The sequence below is a fragment of the Panthera leo genome, chromosome D1, assembly GCF_018350215.1.
Source record: "Panthera leo isolate Ple1 chromosome D1, P.leo_Ple1_pat1.1, whole genome shotgun sequence".
In the NCBI taxonomy this organism is placed as follows: domain Eukaryota; kingdom Metazoa; phylum Chordata; class Mammalia; order Carnivora; family Felidae; genus Panthera; species Panthera leo.
The window spans coordinates 98,779,432-98,803,293 of NC_056688.1; the positions used below are offsets into that span (position 1 = coordinate 98,779,432).

The 23,862-nt window shown below is 37.9% G+C and overlaps 1 protein-coding gene across 4 annotated transcripts in view; it reads right to left on the bottom strand.

Moving 5' to 3' along the window:
• CKAP5 (cytoskeleton associated protein 5) overlaps positions 1-23,862 on the bottom strand; it is a 112,952-nt gene that overhangs the window by 71,222 nt on the left and 17,868 nt on the right. The window contains exons 1-3 of one of the 4 annotated variants that reach the window (XM_042904460.1): positions 16,781-16,876; positions 1,064-1,157; positions 374-567 (exon numbers count right to left, since the gene is read on the bottom strand). In XM_042904460.1, coding sequence (XP_042760394.1) covers positions 374-567; positions 1,064-1,120 — 251 coding nt within the window. In that variant the 5' untranslated portion in view covers positions 1,121-1,157; positions 16,781-16,876. Of the gene's footprint in view, positions 1-373; positions 568-1,063; positions 1,158-7,989; positions 8,241-16,521; positions 16,616-16,780; positions 16,877-23,862 lie in introns of those variants that run through there. The other 3 variants (XM_042904458.1, XM_042904459.1, XM_042904457.1) reach the window with 3 other exon arrangements.

The following is a 23,862-nucleotide window of genomic DNA, read 5'->3' on the forward strand; positions in this document are numbered from 1 at the left end:
TCAGTGAAATTCTGGTAATTCCTTTCCTAACACCTTCCAGTTTCTTCTACAAGCTTCTTGAGATTTTTCTCTCTAGTTTAAAGTAATACCCATTACAAAAGGCTCAAAAGGAAATTCACTTGTTCATCAAACCTTAAGATAAAAAACTCAAGACTTCTAATTTGCTTCTCTTTAGAGATCTCATGTACTATTTAGATTTCTCAGAGCAGATAAAACCCGAATGAAAAACAAGTATCAAGGAGCTATGAAGTAAGAAAATGATTATCTTCCAAAAGTGCTAATAACTAAGGACAATGACCCACAAATATACATAACTTAACCCACATAGTACCAGACGAGGGCTTTTACCAGAAGAGTTGGAAAAACTACTTACTTTCCTGCTACATGGGCATTTTCAACATACACAAGTGCAGCTTCTAACCCTTTCAGCTGAACCACTGCATTGGAATCAGTCACAAATTTTTTGATCAGTCCTAAAAATTTGGACCATTCTGGGCTCTTTTCATCCTTTATTTTCTGGAAGATCTTCAGGGCTTCTTCATATCCACTTAACCTTGCTTTCCAGAGCTAAAAGAAAAGTATTTTGAAACAAAATACAATTTAATGAGATTATTATCTACTGTTAATTGGAGAAGTTGAGGGGCGGGGAAGGACTACCCTATACCAAGTAATTTGAACAAAGGACCCCATGATTAGAAACAAAAAAGGAGTTTAAGAAATTCAGAGTTTTCAAAGAGAATTAGCTAATAAACTCATTCTTATAAGTGTTTAATATTTGCAATATTCTTCCAAGGCCATCCAGAATTCCTAACAGGCCACTATAAGTCTATCTCACTTTGTATCCAAGTGTTAGTTTTTACTTCCGTGTAATATGTAATTTGTAATTAAAGATGTAACAATTCAAAAATGAAAAATCACCCTGCTGAAACTGCCTAATCTCCAAAGCATGTTGTTTGTCGGTTGTATTGTGTAATCATTAGGCAGCTCTATACTATCCTGTAACGTGGGAATGCTCACAAAACAAGCCAATGACACTAAAATCTGAGCTCTAGAAAAGTCTTACCTTGTGTTCACATTTCTGATCAACCGGCAGTTTCATCCACTCACTGTCATCTCCCATCGTGCTTCCAGTTTCTCCTCAGAATTAAGAGTAATTCCTAGTCAGACAAAAATCAGTACCTAGTAAATCTAGCAATCAAGCAGTCTTGTAAGACACAATGATTTTTCTGAGACTATTATTTTATCATGCATGCACCAATAAGAGTAAAAAAGCTCATTTTTTGGTCAAATGTCCATTTAATTCCATTAACAGAATCTTTAAAAAGTGAAAGAAAAAAGTTACTAGAAAAAAAATCTACACAAAGGGGCGCCTGGGTGGCTCAGTTGGTTAAGTGTCTGACTTTGGCTCAGGTCATGATCTCATGGTTCTTGGGTTGGAGCCCCGCGTGGGGCTCTGTGCTGACAGCTCAGAGTCTCAAGCCTGCTTCAGATTCTTTGTCTCCCTCTCTCTCTGTTCCTCTCCTGCTCACAGACTCTCTCTCTCAAAAATAAATAAAAGATTTTTAAAAATTAAAAAAAAACCCTACATATGGGCACTTGGCTAGTTCAGTGGGTAGAGCACACAACTCCTGATCTCAGGGTCATGAGTTTAAGCCTCACATTGGGTGTAGAGTTTGCTTTTTTTTTTTTTAAGTTTATTCATTTGAGAGAGAGACAATGGGGGAGGGGCAGAAAAAGAGAATCCCAAGCAGACTCTGCATTGTCAGTGCAGAGCCCAATGCTACACTCGAACTCATGAACCATGAGATCATGGTTCGGATGGTCAACTGACTGAGCCACCCAGGCGCTAGGAGGAAAGAGCTTACTTAAAACAAGCAAACAAACTAAATCAAAACTAAAAAAAAAAAATCTAAATGAATCTAGAAAGGATGGATATGTGTTTTAAAAACAAATGATTGGGGCACCTGGGTGGCTCAGTCGGTTGAGTGGCCGACTTTGGCTCAGGTCATGATCTTACGGTCCGTGAGTTTGAGCCTCGCGTCGGGCTCTATGCTGACAGCTCAGAGCCTGGAGCCTGTTTCGGATTCTGTGTCTCCCTCTCTCTGACCCTCCCCCATTCATGCTCTGTCTCCCTCTGTCTCAAAAATAAATAAACGTTAAAAAAAATTTTTTTTAAATTTAAAAAAAAACAAAAAAAAACACAAATGATTATATATTTTCCCAAATGGGAAACTCCTAGATATATAACAAAGCCAGAATAAAACTGAAGAGCTACTTGGCCTTTAAAATGCGAGAAAAGAGTTTCAAAGAAAGTCATACTTATAACTATTAACCTAAAATTCTTTCAGACAATAGTCATTATGAAAAAATCTCAATGTTACCCAGCTCTCTACATAACTCTAGACAATATGATTATATAAAGTAGTAAAAATTAGGGTTGCCTGGGTGGCTCAGTCAGTTAAGTGTCTGCCTTTGTCTCAGGTCATGAACTCATGGCTCCCGAGTTTGAGCTCTGTGTCAGGCTCTGTACTGACAGCTCAGAGACTGCAGGCTGCTTCCAATTCTGTGTCTCCGTCTCTCTCTGCCCCTGCCCTGCTTGCACTCGGTCTCTCTCTCTCTCTCTCAAAAATAAACATTAAAAAAAATTAAATCCCTGAATGAACTATATTTTTATAAACTTTATATCCCTTTTTAGTTAGGTTTATATGCAACATTCCTGTAAAAGCTTTATGCTATTCATTTAGATAACACCTTTTTTTCTTTTTTTTTTTTTATTCTAGAGAGAATGTGTGTATGTGCATGTGGGGGAGGGGCAGAGAGAGGGCGAGAGAGAATCCCAAGCAGGCTTCATGCTGTCAGAGCAGTGCCCAACCAGAGGCTCAATCCCACAAACCATGAGATCATGACTTGAGCTGAAATCAAGAGTCAGACACTAAACCAACTGAGCCACCCAAGTGCCCCGATAACAACTTTTTTTCTGATTATAAAAGTAATATATGTCAACTGTAGAAAATCTGGAAAGTACAGAAACTACATAAGGAAGAAAAGTATTAAAACACAATTTTAGGGGCACCTGAATGGCTCAGTTGGTTAAGCGTCTGATCCTTGGTTTCAGGTCAGGTCATGATCTCGCGGTTTCATGAGTTCAAGCCTAGTCGGGTTTTGTGCTAGCAGCGCAAAGCCTGCTTAGGATTCTCTCTCTCTTTCTCTCTCTGCCCCTCCCCCACTCATGCTACCTCTGTCTCTCTCAAAATAAACAAACTAAAAAAATGTTTTTAATAAAAAAAATAAAACACAATTTTACGTTTACCAGGGTGGCTCAGTTAAGCATCTGACTCTTGATTTTGACTCAGGTCATGATCTCATGCTTCATGGAATCAAGCCCTGAGCTGGGCTCTGTGCTGACACCGCAGAGCCTGCTTGGGATTCTCTCCTTCTCTTTCTCTGCCTCTCCCTTGCTTGTGCATGCATGTGCTCTCTAAATAAACATTTAAAAAACTCCACAATTTTACCACCAATTATTAACCATGATGAGCACTGAAATGTATATCCACTTGAATTCTTTCAGAGTTTTTTCAACAAACATGCAATGTATAAATTATATGAAAAAGACAAGTATAATCCTCTTGGAATCTTTTTCTCATATAGCCACGAACATTTTCCCATGTTTGAGAACATGATGTTTAAAAAAAATTTTTTTTAATGTTTATCTTTGAGAAAGAGCAGGAGAAGGGGAGAGGCACAGAGAGAGACACACACACACACAGAATCCAAAGCAGGCTCCAGGCTCTGAGCTGTCAGCACAGAGCCTGGCGCAGGGTTCCAACCCACGAGCCCTGAGATCATGACCTGAGCCAAAGTCGGACGCTCAACCAACTGAGCCACCCAGGTGCCCCGAGAACGTGATGTTTAAAGGTTGTATAGCATGCCATTTTATAAATGTACCAAAATTACCAATCTTGATGGTGGACATTTGTTTCCAATTTTTCAGGATTATATATAATGTATAAGGATATTGTTTATCTCTCCATCCCCAGTCCCAGTCTGACATAAAATATACCTTCAATAAATATTTGTTTAATGTATACCTTGATGGTGTCTGCTATGAATTGGGTACTGTGTGAAGTATTTTTTAAACATGTTGACTCACTTTGTACTAACAACAACTACATGAAAGAAAGACATTCTCTCTGTTTTACACACTAGGCTCATAAAGTTTAAATAATTTGCCTAAAACAACAGAACTGGATCACATTAAAAATTCAAAATCTACGCCTCTTTACAACTTGTTCCCTCCCATAAAAAAGTAGGGAATATCCCAGTGAAAGCTGTATACTCAAAAGACTTAAGTTTATTAGAGTACATGGAACTTTTATTAAGACTTCTCTCCAAAACCCCCAGAACCCTGAGAAACAATAGCAGTGTGCTTTGGAGTATGAGTCAAACCTTAATAGCAATTCTGCAGCAATGGTGGGAGATAAAGTAGTACAGCAGTTTGTAAAGTAGTATGGCATTACCTAAGTTGAAGATGCACGTATTCTACTTCATTCCTAGGTATATATACCCTAGAAATGGATGCCCCCTGCACTAGAAGATCTATACAAGATATTCATAGCAATGTTGTTCATAAAAGCCAAAAGTTGAAAACACTTCACAGGTTCATCAAAAAGAGAATGAATAATAGTGGAATATTCACTGAGTGCAATATTATATGGCAATGAAAAAGAATGAACTATGCCATGCTTCTCAAACTCTTTAATGACAATCTTTTTAAAACTTTCAAGCAATCCCTATCAAAATAACAGCATTCTTCACAGAGCTAGAACAAACAATCCTAAAATTTGGATGGAACCACAAAAGACCCCAAACAGCCAAAGCAATCTTGAAAAAGAAAACCAAAGGCATCACAATCCTGGACTTTAAGCTGTATTACAAACCTGTAATCAAGACAGTATGGTACTGGCACAAAAACAGACACTCAGATCAATGGAACAGAAAAGAGAACCCAGAAATGACCCCCAAACGTATAGCCAACTAATCTTTGACAAAGCAGGAAAGACTATCCAATGGAATAAAGACAGTGTCTTCAGCAAATGGTGCTGGGAAAACTGGACAGTGACATGCAGAAGAATGAACCTGGACCACTTTCTTATACCATACAAAAAAATAAACTCAAAAATGGATGAAAGACCTAAACATAAGACAGGAAGCATCAAAATCCTAGAGGAGAGAGCAGACAAAAACCTCTTTGACCTCGGGCGCACCAACTTCTTACTCAACACGTCTCCAGAGGCAAGGGAAACAAAAGCGAAAATGAACTACCGGGACCTCATCAAAATAAAAAGCTTCTGCACAGCGAAGGAAACAATCAGCAAAACTAAAAGGCAACCGATAGAATGGGAGAAGATGTTTGCAAGCGACATATCAGATAAAGGGTTAGTATCCAAAATCTATAAAGAACTTATCAAACTCAACACCCAAAAAACAAAGAATCCAGTGAAGAAATGGGCAAAAGACATGAATAGACACTTCTCCAAAGAAGACATCCAGAGAGCCAACCAACACATGAAAGAATGCTCAACATCACTCCATCATCAGGGAAATACAAATCAAAACCACAATGATACCACCTGACACCTGTTAGAATGGCTAACATTAACAACTCAGCCAACAACAGATGTTGGTGAGGATGAGGAGAAAGAGGATCTCTTGCACTGCTGGTGGGAATGCAAACTGGTGCAGCTACTGTGGAAAACAGTATGGAGGTTCCTCAAAAAGTTAAAAATAGAACTACCCTACGACCCAGCAACTGCACTACTAAGTATTTATCCAAGGGATACAGTTATGCTGTTTCAAAGGGGCACATGCACCCCAATGTTTATAGCAGCGCTATCGACAACAGCCAAAGTATGGAAACAGCCCAAATGCCCATCGATGGATGAATGAATAAAAATGATGTGGTGTGTATATATATATATATATATATGGTGGAACATTACTCGGCAATCAAAAAGAATGAAATCTTGCCATTTGTAACTACGTGGATGGAACTAGAGGGTATTATGCTCAGTGAAATTAGAGAAAGACAAAGATCATATGACTTCACTCATAATGAGGAATTTAAGATACAAAACAGATGAACATAAGGGAAGGGAAACAAAAATAGTATAAAAACAGGGAGGGGGACAAAACATAAGAGACTCTTAAACATAGAGAACGGAGGGTTGCTGGGGCGTTGTGGGAGGGGGATGGGCTAAATGGGTAAGGGGCATTAAGGAATCTACTCCTCAAATCATTGTTGCACTATATGCTAAGTAACTTGGATGTAAATTTAAAAATAAATCAATTATTTAAAAATTTTTAAGTAATTATACACAAATATGTTTGTAAAATACAATAAAAATTATTAGATCTGTGTATTTTTAGAGTTCCCCAAGGGAACAGAAAATAGTACAAGCACCATGTAAAACAAAACATTTGGTAGTTCTGTAAAAAGTTAAACATAGAACTATCATATGGCTCTGCAATTCTACTCCTGGGTATATACCCAAAGAATTGAAAACAGGTATTCCAACAAGTACATGTACATGCATATTCATAGCAGTACTAGTCACCTGGGCCAATAAACAGCCCAAATGTCCATCAATGGATGAATAAACAAATTCTGGTGTGTAAGTACAATGATTATTCATCCATAAAAGGGAATAAAGTACTGATACAGGCTACCACATGGATGAACTTCACAAACATGATGCTAAGTGAAAGAAACCAAACACAAAGATCCCATATTGTAGAATTCCACTTATATGAAATATCTATAGTAGATTAATCCTTAGAGACAGAATGCAGACTGTGGGGTACCAGGGGTTGGAGAAAGAGCAGGAATAGGAAGAAACTGCCTAATGGGTAAGGAGTTTTACTGTGGTGTGATGGAAATGTTTTGAAACTAGAAAGAGATGGTGCTGACACAACACTGTGAGTATTCAAAATGCAACTGAATTGTTCACTTTAAGAGAGTTAATTTTATGTAATGTGAATTTCATCTCAATAAAAAAAATTTGTAAGTTCTCAGGTGATTTTAATGTGCAGCCTGGGTTAAAAACTTCTAAAGTTATTTTCTTGGCATAAGTTTGAGCTGCAAAAGCAATCTCTCCTATCTGACTTTTTAAAAAGAGAAACACTCAATGAAAGCTTTCAACACATTTTCTAACCAAGAGAATGTGAACTGTCAGTATCTTTCAGTATTCTGTAAGATTACTGCAATACTTTTTCTTTTTTTCTTGTTGGTTGCTTTTTAGAAACCATTAAGAAAAAGAATATCTAACCCAACTGCCTCATGTAAAATTTAGATGACATTGTGTTATATATTCTGAAATGGCTTCTACTACTTTATTGCCTGAGTTTTTAAAAGTTGGTGTTTATGGTTTTGCTTTCTATTAAAAAGAAAGGCATGCTTCATACCCAAACTTCCCCAGCCATTGAAATAATGGATATAGTGTTATGTATGTGGCACTGGGGACTCCTGCTCTTTGTGTTGGTCTTCTTGCAGGATTGATATATTAAGAAAAAAAAAAGGCCTTATCCACTAATTTTCTTCCCTAATTATTTTCATTTTAAAATTAACTTTAGAATTTAATTTTTTACATTTATAAGAAAATATATACAGTTTGTGAGTTAGGAAGCATTACAATAAAATTGACCCATTGACCTAACACCCAATCTAAAAATTAGAACACTACCATTATTGGGGTGCCTGGGTGGCTAAGTTGGTTAAGTGTCTGACTCTTGATTTCGGCTCAGGTTGTGATCTCGTGGTTCGTGGGTTTGAGCCTATGTTGGGCTCTGCGTTGACTGCACAGAGCCTGCTTGTGATACTCTCTCTCCCTCTCTCTCTCTCTGCTCCTCCCCTGCTTGTGCTCTCTCTCAAAATAAATAAATAAACTTAAAAAAAACACACACAACAGAACACTACCATTATTATTACTTCACCTGGGCATTTCTTTCCTACTCCATCCTTCTCCCACAGAAGCATTTTCCTGGAGTTCGTTTAGTTCTACGCCATAGTCACAGTCACACATCCCTGAACAACAAAATTAACTGTGCTTGTTTGTTAGCTGTAGAAAAATATTATCTGTGTGTTGTCTTCCATGACTTACTTTTTTCATTCAATATTTCATTTGTAAAATTCATCCGTGTGTGTGTACTATAGTTCAAAACTACTCAAAATGTGGTACAAAGGACTGTACTGGATCACAAACGTATCATTCAGAGACAAGTATAGAAATGGAGATAGTGGTTTAGAAACTGCCATAGCACCTAACTTCTTTTATTATGGTGGTTTGAGGATCTGAACAAAGTTCAGCAAGGCTAAAGAATAAAATGCAACACAGAAAGTAAAAGGATATAAAGTCAGGCTAGAAAGTAAGTCAAGATCAGACCCTGGAAGATCTTGTGAGCAATGTTAAGGAATTTGGACTTTATCCTAAATGTAAAATGAAACTTTGAAGAATTCTAAATAGGAAATATTACATATGCTATTGAACTTGCATTTTTTTGAAAATTTTAAAAAATGTTTTATTTATTTTGAAGGGGGCAGGGGCAGAGAGAGAGGAAGACAGAGAATCCCAAGCAGGCTCCGTGACATCAGTGCAGAGCCCGATGCAGGGCTCAATCTCATGAAGCATGAGATCATGATCTGAGCTGAAATCAAAAGTCGGATGCTTCACCAACTGAGCCATCCAGGTGCCCCCAAACTTGCATTTTTTGAAGACCATATGTTGTACATGTAAAAAGCAATGTAAAGAATGTTTTGGAAGGCAGTAACAATGGAGGGAAACCAGTTAGAATACAGTGATCTAAATCAAAGATGATGGTGGCCTGCACCTGAGGATGGCAAGACTATCCGTCTTTCCTTCTTAAAGGTAAAATGGAATTAATACATATACATGCCACTTTGTCTTAAGAATGTACAAAAGTGGGGGGAGGAGGCCCTGGGTGGCTCAGTCGGTTGAGCATCTGACTTTGGCTCAGGTCATGATCTCAGTGAGTTTGAGCCCTGCATCGGACTCTGTGCTGACAGCTCAGAGCCCAGAGCCCCTGGTTTGGATTCTGTGTCTCCCTCTCTCTCTGCCCCTCCCCTGCTCATGCTCCGTCTCTCTCTCAAAAGTAAAATAAAAACATTAAAAAAAATAGGGTACAAAAGGGGTTCTTTTTTGTGCCATAGGCCTCTGGTAAAGTCACAGACACCTTCTTCAGAATATTTTTTAATGCATAAAATAAAATATGTAAGATTATGTCAAATAATTTTGAAACATAATTGTTAATTACATTTTATCAAAATATTTACTTTAAAATGTGAATGACATTTTAAACGAACTTCTCCATACATTAAATAAAATCTAGCAGCAGGTGTATTACTATAATTACTATAATTTTGAAGTTATATTGGACAAAAATATTTTGATATATCACATAATGTGATTATGAAAATTACTTCTATTGGTAACAAATACACAGGTCATTCTTGTGGCTTATGGCCTACATTCTTCACTGAAGAAAATGCTAAAATTTCAGTTAGATGGTAAGAATAAAGATGCAATTATTTTTCCTTCCAAGTTCATAGAGTCCCTGAATTCCAACCCCAGGTTAAAATCTCTTGGTCTACACAACCTTCTAAATCTTATGGTCACATGAAAGCTCTTTACTTTCAAAGACTTTAGGGCACTATTTACAACAGTCCCAAAGTCTCTACCTAAAACAGTTACTACCAATCTATATTTCAATAATACTTTATATTTTACAAATATTTTTACAATAATTTTCTTATGTGAGGATCTAGTGAGGAAGATATTTAATTGCTTCTATGCATTTCACAATGTAAATGCAAGCACACTGTTTTATTACCTTATTGGGTTTTCTTTCTTTTTTCTATTATTCTAAGTTATGAGCTCTTTCTTCCTAACCTGTAAGATTCTCTTGAGCAAGAACTTTTTGTCTTAATAATCTCTATCCTCACAATGCTCAAAGAACAACATGGGATAAAGCAAATGTAATTATCCTCTTTTTACATATATGGAAATAAAGGCTCAATGTCTTACCCAGGTCACTTAAGTAGGAGAGACTGGCCTAGAAGAGATTTCTTGAATGCTAGTTTGGTGAATTTCTTAAAATTTATCTACATATGGTTTCTAGATGATCTATAGTGAAAACTATTCAACCTTTATAAATAATATGATTTATTTTGGTGATTACCTAACCCAGGTCTTTTTTTTTTTTTTTAATGTCTTTATTTATTTTTGAGAGAAAGAAAGAGGGTGAGCGGGCAGGGGCAGAAAGAAGGGAGACACAGAATCCAAAGCAGGCTCTAGGCTCTGAGCTGTCAGCACAGAGCCTGATGGGGGACTCGAACCCATGAACTGCAAGGTCATGACCCGATGTGAAGTCTGACGCTTAACCAACTGAGCCACCAAGCACCCCTTACCTAATTCAGTTAAGATATAAAGACAAGAAAGAAAGAAAGAAAGAAAGAAAGAAAGAAAGAAAGAAAGAAAGAAAGAAAGAAAATAAAAGAGTAAATGAGCATAATGTGAAAAACAAGTTTATCTGACTCTTTCAAAAGGACATAGGTAACTTAGAGAAATTTAAAATACAGTTAGCTGGTAAGGGGGAAATCATCCCTAATCAGCAGCTGCCTCTAATAATCAAGCCTACCTACCCAATTGGGCCTTAAAACACTGTTAACCTGCCTTTGGATAAGAAGAATGGAATGACTACAGTTTTAATTGTAATTTGGGATTATTCATGCAGTCCAACCCTTACCCCTGAAAGCTCTTATTCCATTGAGAGATGGCTCTACTAACTGATCAAAAAAACAAAACAAAACAAAAAAACTTTCCTTGAGATTAATAAAAAACAAAAGGATGCTAGACTACAATGGCTATAGTTCATATTCATTCTAAATTTCTATAATTCTAGAACATTTGGGGAAGTGGTCTTTAAAGTGACCACTGCTTGAAAGCTGAACTCTGCAAATTTTAACTAGTCATTGTCACAAAGGAAAATAAAAACCTTGGGAACACCTAGAACATATACAGGAAGTAATGAAGAGGAACCTCAGAGTCAGTATAAAATAGAACACATGTAAAATTAAATGTAACGATTTCATGAAAAGTCACGTAAGTTAAAGGCCTGAATGATTTCTTTAGAGGAATGTAGTACTGTTTTCAATATACACAGCAAACTGAAACCAAACTAACATTCACAATAGCCAAAGAATGGGAGCCATCCAAATGTCCATCCATTGATGAATATGGAAAATCCACACAATGAAATATTATTCAATAATAAAAAGAAATGAAGTACTATAAAGAACTCCTAAAACTCAACAACAAACAACCCAATTAAAAAATGGGCAAAGGGGACGCTTGGGTGGCTCAGTCAGTCAGGAGTCTGACTCGATTTTGGTTCCGGTCATGATCTCACAGTTCCTGAGATGGAGCCCCATGTGGAGCCCCACACCTGCTTGGGATTCTCTCCCTCTCTCTGCCCCTCCCCTGCTTGCTTGCACACACGCACGTACATGCTCTCTATCAAAAGAAATTAATAAACTTAAAAAAAATTTTTGAATGGGCAAAGGACTTGACTAGACACTTCTCCAAAGAAGATCTACAAATGGCTAATAGGCACATGAGAAGATGCTTAACATTACTAATCATTAGGGAAATGTAAATCAAAATTTTAAGATTCCACCTCACATCTATTAGGATGGCTACTATCAAAACAAAACAAAACAAAAAGACAATTGTTGGCAAGGATGTGGAGCAACTGAAACCTTTGTACACTGTTGTTAAGAATATAAAATGGCGGGGGGGGCACCTGGGTGGCTCAGTCGGTTGGGTGTCCGACTTCGGCTCAGGTCATGATCTCACAGTTCGAGAGTTCGAGCCCCATATCAGGCTCTGTGCTAACAGCTCAGAGCCTGGAAACTGCTTCAGATTCTGTGTCTCCCACTCTCCCTGACCCTCCCCAGCTCACATTCTGTCTCTCTCTCTCAAAAATAAATAAACATTAAAAAAAAAAAAAAAAGAATGTAATTTGGTATAGCTGCTGTGGAAAACACTATGGCACTTTTTCAAAAAATTAAAAACAGAATTACCATATGTTCCAGCAATTCTACTTCTGGGTATATATGCCCAAAAGAATTGAAAGCAGGGTCTCAAAGACATATTTGTACACCCATGTTCATTTCATAGCAGCATTATGCACAATAGCTAAAATGTGGAAGCAACTCAAGTGCTCATCAGTGGGTGAGTGGACAAGCCAAATGTGGTTTACACATACAATGGAATATTATTTAGCCTTAAAAAAGAAATAATTCTGACATATGCTATAATCTGGATGACCCCTGAGGCCATTATGCTAAAGTGAAATAAACCAGCCACAAAGATCATTCCACTTAAATGAGACAGTCAAAATCAGAGAGACAGAAAGCAGAAGGGTTTTTGCCAGTGAACAGATGGATTGGGGTATGTTCAATGGGTGTAAAGTTTCAGTTTTCCAAGTGAAAAAAATTATGGAAATGGATGGTGGTGATGGTTGTACAACATAATCTGACATGGTATCTGATACCAGTGAACTGCATACTTAAAAATGGTTAAGATGGTAAATTTTATGGTATATGTATTTTATCACCTTGCAAACATTATACTAAAAAAAGTCAGTTTCAAAGAACCACATATTGTATGATTCCATTTACATGAAATGTCCAGAATAGGCAAGTCTATAGAAGTAAAAAGTGGATCAGTGGTTGCCTACGAGTGAGGTGTTTGGGGCTATCAAAAGGGTAATGGCTAAAGAGTGTGGGATTTCTTTTCTTTCTTTCTTTCTTTCTTTCTTTCTTTCTTTCTTTCTTTCTTTCTTTCTTTCTTTCTTTCTGAGACAGAGATAGAGCATGAGCAGGGGAGGGACAGAGAGAGAGGGAGACACAGAATCAGAAGCAGGCTTCAGGCTCTGAGCTGTCAGCACAGAGCCCGACGCGGGGCTCGAACTCACAAATTCTGAGATCATGACCTGAGCTGAAGTCGGTCGCTCAACCGGCTGAGCCACCCAGGCACCCCAATAGTGTGGGATTTCTTTTTGGGGCAATGAAAATGTTCTAAAACTGTGGTGATGACTGCACAAATCTAGAAATATACTAAAAGCCACCAAACTGTACACTTCAAAATGGGTGAGTGATATGCAAATTATATTTCATTAAAACTGTTAAAAAAAAAAAAAAAAGAAACTAACAAAGTTTACTAACAGAAGCCCTTAGGAGATAAGAATGATTTGTTGGGGTGCCCGGGTGGCTCAGTCGGTTAAATGTCTGACTCTTGGTTTCAGCTCAGGTCATGATCTCATGAATCGTGAGTTCAAGCCCCACATCAGGCTCCACGCTGATAGTGTGGAATCTGCTTGGGATTCTCTCTGCCCCTCTCCTACTCACGCTCTTGCTCTCTCTCGCTTGCTCCCTCTCTCCAAATAAATACATAAACTTTAAAAAAATGATATGTTAAAGCTACTGATCATTTTACATGTGCATATGTTGGCTGCAGAGGTTAAGAGTCCTTTCTAATAATAAGGAATTAGTCTACTCCAATTTTACCTAAAGCATTCACATTCACTGAATTTTCCTATGGGTGCCTAAGTTCACAGGAGTACAAGTAAGAAGTTTAAACAAATAATCATAATACAAAATATATTATGTGTGGAAACTGCTTTAAGCAAGGGATAAATAAGGATTATGGGAGTTCTAAGACAGGATTAAAAAAAAAAATTTTTTAACGTTTATTCATTTTTGAGGGAGAGAACAGAGCATGAGCCAGGGAGGGGCAGAGAGAGAGGGAGACAGAATCCGAAGCAGGCTCCAGGCTCTGAGCTGTCAGCACAGAGCCTGACACAGGGCTCGAATTGACTGTGAGATCATAACCTGAGCCGAAGTTGGATGCTCAACCGACTGAGCCACCCAGGCCTCCCTAAGACAGGATTAACCACCAGTAAGTGAGGTATGGTCAGCGAAAATCTCACAGAAAGGATGGTATCTGAACTCAGTGATTAATGAAAGGTGGGATTTCCAAAAAAAACAGACAAACAGAAGTAGAAGAGGAGATATTCTAGGCTGAGAGAATAAGAAAGGGAAAGTCTTAGAGACAGGAAAGTACAGAACATGTTCAAAGAACAATGAATGGCTCCATTTACCATAGTCTAAGACCAGAGAGGTAGACTAGGGTCAGGTCATGTAGAATCTTGAATATTAAGCTAAGCAGCAGATGCTGATGACTGCAGCAGGGCAATGACATAATCCTATCTACTTCAGAAAGATAAATCTATGTAGAATGGATGGGAAGGAAGAGAAAATAGAATCTTGCTAGAAAATTATCACAGTACTCCAGGACAAAGATAAATAGGAGCCAGAATTAGGGGTCTTAGGGATGGAAAGGATGGGCAGGGGAGACTGAAGGGAGTTACATTAAAGAAGGAGAATCCGTAAGCCTTAGCAAATAAGGATGTGGGAGCAGTTAGAGTCTAGTAGGAGGATCCAGTCTAGGTGACTGGGAGAACAGTAGTGTCAATGACATAAAAATGTCGGGAGTTCTGGATTGTTTATTTTTGGGGAATGGAGAAGAGGTGAGGAATATGATGAGTTTAGTTTTAGACTTGAGAAATATGATCTTCAAGTGACTGAAAATGTGGCACCAGGATTAAACAGAGGATTCTGGATTTTATAAACACAGACATAGGAAACCGAGTTGTCATTGTATAACAAGGTTTGATGCTTTAAGAGTAAATAAAACTGCCAACAAAGAGAAGCATTAATAAAATTAATTTGAACTATATATGATGCTTGCTATGGCTCATTCAATCTAGTCATACTACAAACGTTCATAACTTTCAATTATTCAGAGCTCTCAGGAGCCTTTACAACTAGCATGAAACAGAAGCAAAAGCAAGGAGGCCAGCTAAAATAAGTCTATTCCACGGAAATATTATAATCTTACATATTACTGTATCTAAAACATCTTCCAAACAGCTCAAATACCACATAATCCACACTGCTGCTGAAAAGGTTTAGATGTAATTGTTTATTTTTAGACTAGAGATTAAGAAATGTTTCCAAGGTCATATTAAAGGTAGAACTTAGAATAAATTTTGAACCGATTTTTTGGTTTAGTATTCAATTAACAAATTACCTATTAAGTATATATTATTATAACATATAGACTCAAGCAATCTGCATTTTCTCATTCATCAATCAGCTAAAAGTAAGGCACCAAGAGATCAAGTCATGAGTAATGTTAGAGCTGGGCCTACAACCTAGATCTCCTTTCTCTCAGTCCACCAACTTGGCCGTTCCATTCATGGGTCCAACTGGAGTATCCTTTTAAGTTTCTCTAACTTGACAGTCTATAAGAATGATCATAAAGCTACTAAACAGGCTGTTTCAGCTTTCTACTTGGGAAGAAGCCATGGCAGTGAAACCATTTTATGGCTAATTCCCAAGCTCTTGACCTACAAAAGCTCTTCGCTATCACAATACACGAGATCTGGATCTGATTACCATTCCTGGACTCTCACTTCTGGTTAAGGAAATGCTACTGCAGAAGCATAGAATAAGTGTGAGGGAAATCTGAAGAAAATGTCCACTCCAAAAGCAACTCCTTTGAATGACCAATGAAGTATGATAATAGACTCAAACAAAAAAAAACAAAAAACAAACAAAAAAAGAAAGAAAAGAAAAGAACTATAAAACAGGGAAATAGGGATAAAACAATACACAGGCAAGCCCAGAGAGCTTTACTCAAACCTTATATAGAAAGGACAAATGGATTAAAGAAGCATAACAATTATGTAACTGTCATAGAAAAGTTAAGATTTTTATTACTTGGCCAACCCAGACAAAAGCTCACCTCTAAGTACCAGTAACAAAAAGACAAACCCTTCCCCCTAAATTTAAAAACCTCACTGCCCTCAGGTAATTCCCACTACCAAGGACAAGCGTTACCCTCTTGCTGGAGTATTCTCCAGAAATCTGAACTGCTTCACTAGCAGTTATCTCAGGAAACTTGGGTGTGCTTGCTGTCCTAGTCCTGGGATGGTGGCCTCTCATAAATTCCTTCTGAAGGGGAAGGATAAAGAGCTGTCTCTGAGCGATCTCTTACACATCCTGCTATTCATATCAGCAGGACAGAAGATTAACTGAACTCTCTGGAGCAGATGATCACTGTTAATGTCTCCAAAAGAGGGACCCACAGCCACACAGGCCTCTGGGGAGTTGGAAAGCTAAAACCTGGCTGTGAATTAGGTCAACTTGGAGAGTTACTGCTCAACTCTACCAAGGTACCTGAAAATCTAATGCTTACTCATCCCTAAACTACCCAGGTCTCCAAATCCCAGGCGAAGGACCCAAGGCCCAGGACACTAGATCCAGCTCCACCCATCCAGCTCAATGGGGTTACACTCGAGTAAAAGCAAACCTCTCCTCACCGCAAGAGGAACCAGGCTGGGGCAAGGCCGGGTCGTGGACACAGCTCAACCACTGCATATCCAAACAAGCACCCTAGGGCCGCTGTCACCACCCAGAAGTAGAGCAGATGCCCCAGGCTTTAGCTCACTGCAGCCGGCATTGTTTACGCTCTTTCGCCACCTAAGCCTCTGATAGGCCAGGAAAGTCCCCTGCACTGTCCACCAGGACTTCCGGCACGGGCACGGGATGCTTGACCCCCGCCCGCAGTTTGACACTTACGCTCCCTGGGCAGGGAGAGGTCTGGGGGCCCTATGGTCCGAGCAGAATCAGCAGGAATACCCGGCGGGCCGTGGCGGCATTGGTGCGGAGGGCTGCTGAGAAACGCCTCCTCCAGGGGCGGGGCCCAGAGCTCTCTGTCAGAGTGCCCGCCCCACCTCGGTGCCCCTCCCAACACCCACTGAAGGCTTAAAGGAGCCGCATCTTAGTCCAGAGGTCTGCAGGACTCAGGGTGCTGCTTCTAGCCCACAGGGTTTTCAAGGCATGAGGCAAAAGAAGGACCAACTAGAAAGACTCCTCCCCGGTTGGGTGGGCCTCTTTTTTTGTTGGCAACACAGGCAACGTTCCTGAAACAAAGGAGGTGACCAGTTCTTATTATCACAATCCTAATCCCTCCTCCAGGGATGGAAAAAAAAAAATTGCTGCAGGCAATAGCCAAAGTATCTGGGTAAATATATAGCCCCCATTATGTAAGATGCTTATTCCATTAATTTGAGCAGTTAGTGTTCTTCAAATGGCAACTGAAAGAACCAGAAAGGAATTTGGGCAGCCTGCACTGCTTCACCACCTCACCCTTTCTCTACCACAGGGGAAATCCCAGACAATGATAGAAGATGGGTAGGAAGGCAATAGGAGGAGAAATGGAAAACATTCTCCTTCTTGTGAGCAAAATGTGCCAAGAACTGGCACAAGAATTCAAAAACTGACCAAGAATTCATCACATGTCCACGTAGATGAAGAAATCTTGCACACAAATACAATTGTGATGTGCAGCCATGCAATTTAATATGAAGAGTTCTTGAGAAAACTGTAGTAGAAACTGGATTAATATCTCTGGAGTTAAGTAATGGTCTCTGAGCCCTCCATAGGTTATCAGTGGCTTTTAACTTTCTTTTCATAGGAGGAATTTTTCCTCAATCTCAGTTTACAAGGTTCGACTGCATTTTGTGTCTCGTACTGTCAGGAATATATTAAGCCTATATTAGCTGAATAAACACACCTTATTAAAGCCTTAAACCACCACCAGACAAGTATGGGAATCAATTTAGTGAGGCAAAAGACCATTTTTTAAGTGCCCTAATAACATCCTCCATTTCAAACATGGGTTCAAGTGAAAATGTAGATTCCAAAGGACAGGCAAGACTGCTCTGCTTACTAGGGAACAGACAGGTTACTTCTATTCTGAAGGTCTCTGAAGGTCTTAGAGAATTCTAGGATCAGGCTGCCAGTAAGAGAAATGGATTCAGATTAGAATAGTCTGATTTTCAACTGCCAAGAAAATCTCACTTTAAAGTGCATTTAACTGTGAATGATACTTTTGAATTAGGTAATTAAGACCGTTCATTCTATCCCCAGGAAGCATATCACACTATTCTGAGGGTAATGGTTTGCAGATCAGCCTCCCCATTAGATTGTGAGCACCTCAAGGGCAAGGGCTAGAATGTATCTTAATCACCCTTTTCTCCCAGTGTGATACAAAATGAATATTCAATAAATATTTATCACAAAAATTATGACCAACGCTTTCTTTGATACAGGAGTCCAGACAACCGTCAATAAGCATAGCACAGTGAATACAGGTGTGCATGCACACACACAAATGGCTAACACCCAGTGCTATGCGTGTTAGTGAATTAAAAATTTAGAGAGAAAAGAAATCCACTGAGTGTACAGCTCGATCTCAGACATGAGAGCTCAAGATGATGATGATGATGATTATTATTATTATTATACAGATTTATATCTCTTGTCTCAAATACACATTTTATATAAATATTCCTGAATAATTCTTAGATATTTTACCAAATATGGTCTAAATATAGGCCATCTTATTTTGGTTACTGCTTTTTTCTTTACTATACCATGAAGAGAGTAAACTGGACATGTAAAACCTTTACAATTCAACTACCAGTTAGTAGTCTTCTCCATAACATGGGAATGTGAAACTGTTTAGGAAATGATTTGGTAAAAATTATATATAGAACATAGGAAAATGATAACAATTCATGTATTAGGAAGGTCGAGTGCGGGAGGGGGGGGCGCCTGGGTGGCTCAGTTGGCTAAGCGACCGACTTCGGCTCAGGTCATGTCTCACTGTGTGAGTTTGAGCCCTGTGTGGGGCTTGTGCTGACTGTGTGGAGCCTGCTTGGGATTCTCTCTCTCTCTGTACCTCCCAACTTGTGCATGTGCTCTCTCTCTCTCAAAATAAATAAACTTAAAAAAAACTTCAATCCACAAGCATAATTTAAAAAAAACAAAAGGAAGGTGGGATTTCTTGTACTTTTAAAATATCTTTTTTCATCCCAGGGTTTAGGGATTGAGCCCAACCTCTGGCTCCATGATGAACGTGGAGCTTGCTTTAAGATTCTCTCTCTGCTCCCCTCTCCCCTGCCCCCATACTCTCTCTCTCTAAAATAAAAAAGTATATCTCTTTTTTCACTGTACCGTTTTTTTCTCTGTAACACATTAACATAGAAAAGAAAACTAATGTGTGCATAACCATCAATGGAAAAGGGTTGTTTGTTTTTAAAGTGTTATTTATTTAAGTATCTCTACACCCAACATGGGGCTCGAACTCATGACTCTGAGATCAAGAGTTGCATACTTTTCTGACTGAGCCAGCCAGGCACCCCAGGAAAAGGAAGTTTTAAGCATTAACTGGAAATTTTCATTAGATCATATTTAATGAAAGAAAGAAGCCAAGTTAGTGACTAAGAGTATGGACTCTGGAGATAGAATGCTAGTTCAAATCCTGGTTGGAACCATTTATTAGCTGTGTGGCTTTAGACAAGCTGCTACCTTTCTGTGCTTCTGTTTTCTATATGTAAAATGGGAAAAATAACAATATCTACCTCATTCAGTCATTAGGAGAATTAAACCAGTTAAGTTTATCATATTTATAAAGCACCTACGACAGTGCCTATAATAAAGTGCTATATACAAGTATTTGAGAAATAAAAAATATAATGTTCAACAAATACTGTCTACCTTTTCTGTCACATTCCTTTTAAAACTAAAAAGCAAATGCATACCATCAACTGCTCCCAACTCTCTGTGTTCCCAGCTGTCAGAAAGAGATAATAACTCAGTTTTAGAGAGGGAGGAGAGATTCCCCAAGCTGAGAGCTTTCAAGTAAGGTTTATTAAGGTATAACTTACATACAATAAAATTCACTCTTTTTAGTACATAGTTCTAGGAGTTTTGGCAGTCACAGAGTATCAGCACAATCAAGAACATCTCCCTTAGCCCAAAATATTTCCCAGTGCCCCCTTTGTAGTCAACTCCTCTCCCCTAGGCAACCACTGATCAGTATGCTGTTCTATAGTTTTGCCTTCTGCACAATGCCATATTAAAAAAAGAAAAATCATACAGTGTATAGTCTTTTGAGTACAGCTTTTTTCATAATACAATTGAGATCATCCATGTTGTTGCACAGATCAGCAATTTGTTCCTTTTTTATTGCTGAGTAATATTCCCTTGTATGATCTAACACATTTTGCTCATCAATTTTACCAGTTACCAACATGTGGGTTGTGTCTAGCTTTTAGCAATTGTGAAAAAGACTACTACAGATTTTTATACAGACATAAGTTTTCAGTTCTGTTGGGCAAAAACCTAGAAGTGGGAAAGTTGAGTGGTATGGTAAATGTATGTTTAATTTTATAAGTAAGTGCCAAAATGTTTTCCAAAGCGGCTATATGAACCACTCTGCAATCTTCCTCCACCAGCAATGTCTAAGAGTTCAAGTGTAACTGTATCATTACTTAGTACTAATTTCTAGTATGGCTCCATATTTTTATACCTATGAATTAAAGCCAGTTTTTTTCTGCAATTTAGTTTTAATGGTTTGTAATGTCCTCTTCCATTTACAAACCAGTCGTTGATCATTTGGTATGAATCTTAGATGCTACTTTATTAATACTTTCAAAGGGGTAGATCAATGAAAATTAGTCTTTCAAATCCCATCCAAAAGCAGTCAAATTTAGTCATTTTATCTGGATCGACAAGCTACAAGGCTAAACAAATAGCACTCCGAGTAAGCAGAACAAACCAAAGCATATATTATATATCTGTCAGTTTAACTGTTTTTCCAACATTCAGATGGGCTTATCCATAGCCTAAGTAAAATTCCTCAACAATCTTATTACATAACAAGTCAAATTAAACATGTTTATCAAAATATAATTCTCTTGAGTAGGAAACAAAAAGAAGCTTCAAGAAAATATTTTAAAACTTATCATAAATACTTGTCTACTATTTCAAAAAAAATGCTTTAAAAAGGAGGTGTGGAATTTTTTTGTAATTGTTGGTTAGCATGGAGAAACTGGTACATCCGTTTTGGAAAATATTTGTATTAACAACCCATTCCCAAGAGAACTGAGAGCACTACGTCCACACAAAAACTGGTTCATAACTGTTAATATCAACATTATTCATAATAGCCCCAAAGTGGAAACAACCCCCAAATCCACCAATTTATGAAAGGATAAACAAAATGTGGAATATCCTATCCATACAATGGAATATCATGCAGCCATAAAAAGGAATGAAATAGTATTATATGCTATTAACATAAGTTAACCTTGAACACATTATGCTAAGTGAAAGAAGCAAGGCACAAATGGCCGTATGTTGTGTGATTCCTTTGGTATAAAATGCACACATCAGGCAAATCCACAGGGACAGAAAGTAGAATGGCGGTTGCCAGGGGCTGGGGTGGGTAGAATGAGAAAGAGGGAATGGGGAATGGCTGCTAATGGGTATGAAGTCTCTTTTTGGAGTGATGAAAATGTGCTGGAATTAGATACTGGTGATGGTTGCACAACCATGTGAATGTGTTTAAAAGCCACTGAATTGTATGTACACATTAAAAGGATAAATTTTATGGTATGTGAATTATATCTCAATTAAAAAACTCACTGACAAGAGAATGGATAAACAAGCTGTGGTATATTCAGAAAAGATATTATACAGTAGTGAAAACAAATGAAGACAACTATTAGCAAAAACCTGCATGAATTTCACAAACCATAGCTAGTACTAGAGAGCATACAGTATGATTACACAAACCCAAACAATATACTGCTTAGGAATGTATACATTTTTTTTTTAATTTAAAAGAAAAGTATAAGGAGGATAATGCCGAAAACTTAGCATAGTGAAAAAAGCAGGGAATTAAACCCAGGATGCAATCCAGGAGGACTGCACAGGATATTGGTAATGATCTCTTTCTTAAACTGGGTGGTAGGATGATGGGTGTTTCTTTTTCAAATTTATAACATAAATAATATATTATATTTAAAATATACTAAATACTCCAGGAGTTTAAAAATGAAAGAAAAAAAAAGCTCTGCCTCTTGTTAGTAGGATTTTATAATTTAAAAAGTTACATTCCATAGTGTTCAGGTAGAAGTGTAAGAAGGCACTTTTTTTTTTTTTTTTTTTTTTTTTTTTCCAATATGAGAGGAGTACTGGGCTGGAAAGAAGAAAATTTATATTCCCAAATCCCTGTTCTACCATTAGTTTCTACCATAAAGCTGTGAAACTTTAGGAAGGTCATTGAATCTTTGGAGGCTTCAGTGTTGTCATGCATAAGACAAGGAGTTTGTATTAACAGCTCTCCCACCTCTAAACTTTTGAGACCCTGCTCCACAACCACTATTTGTATATGATAAACAACATGCTTGCAATTCCAAGTTCTTCAGTACTAAGATATCTGCAGCTAATGTTAAATGTTTGGAAAGTGCTTCTACTTCAGTGGTAAAATCTCATAGCCTCATTCTCTTTGGCCCTTGGTTAAATTACTACAAAGGGATGGTATCGGTTGTACAGATAATCCAAAACCACAGTTTGCATACATGTGGATTCTACCATCATTTTCCCTTTCCAGGCAATCTCACCCTGGTAGAATAGATTTTGTCCCCAGGCCAAAAAGAAGGGATTCACACAAGCCACTCAAAAAGCACAATTTTAATCATCAGTCTCTTATGCCTGGCAAAGAAAGTAATGTGGTAAAAGATAAAAACACTGATTCAAGAAGTCAGGAATATGAACTATATTTCCTTCTCCATATACAGAATACTGGCAAGGACAGTTTCTGAGTCATCTAGTCACATCTAGCACAATTTGTGGCACCAAGAAGTCAGTATCACTTTCAGAGCAGGCCTTCCTTCCTATGGCTTCTACTCAGGGCACCACACCCAGTTAAACATTCTACTATCAACCATCACTCAAAGGGGATTTAAAAGTGATACATTAAAAGCCCAGGAGAGACGGCTTCACTGGAGAATTCTATAAAACATTTAAAGAAGAATTAACACCAATCCTGAAACTCTTCCAAAAATTTGAAGAGGAGAGAACATTTTCAAACTCATTCTATGAGGCCAGAATTACCCTGATATGAAAGCCAGACAAAGACACTGCAAGAAAACTACAGACCAATATTGTTGATAAAATACTGATGCAAAAATCCTCAAAATACTACCAAACTGAGTCCAACAGCACATTAAAAACATTATACACCATGCCCAAGTGGAATTTATTCCTGGAATGCAAGAATGGTTCAACATACCAAAATCAATCAACATAATACACCATAACTCATTACAAGAATGCAGGACAAAACCCACATGATCATCTCAATTGATGCAATAAAAAGCATTTGACAAGATTTAACACCCTCAATGATGAAAACATTCAAACAAGGAATATAAGGAGACTACCTCAACATAATAAAGGCCATTTATGAAAAGCCATAGCTAACATCATACTCGGTGGTGAAAGACTGAAAGCTTTTCCTATAAGATCAGGATACCTATTGTAGCCATTCCAGACAGTACTGGAAGTCTTAGCCAAAAGAGTTAGGCAAGAAAAAGAAATAAAAGGCATCTAAATTGGAAAGGAAGAAGTAAAATTATCTGTTTGCAGATGACATACTTTTATATGTAGAAAACCCTAGAGACTCCACAAAAGAAAATCTGAGAATAAATGTATTCAGCAAACTTGCAGGATACAAAATCAACACACAAAAACACATTGTGTTTGTATACACTAACAATGAACAATCTGCAAAGGACATTAAGAAC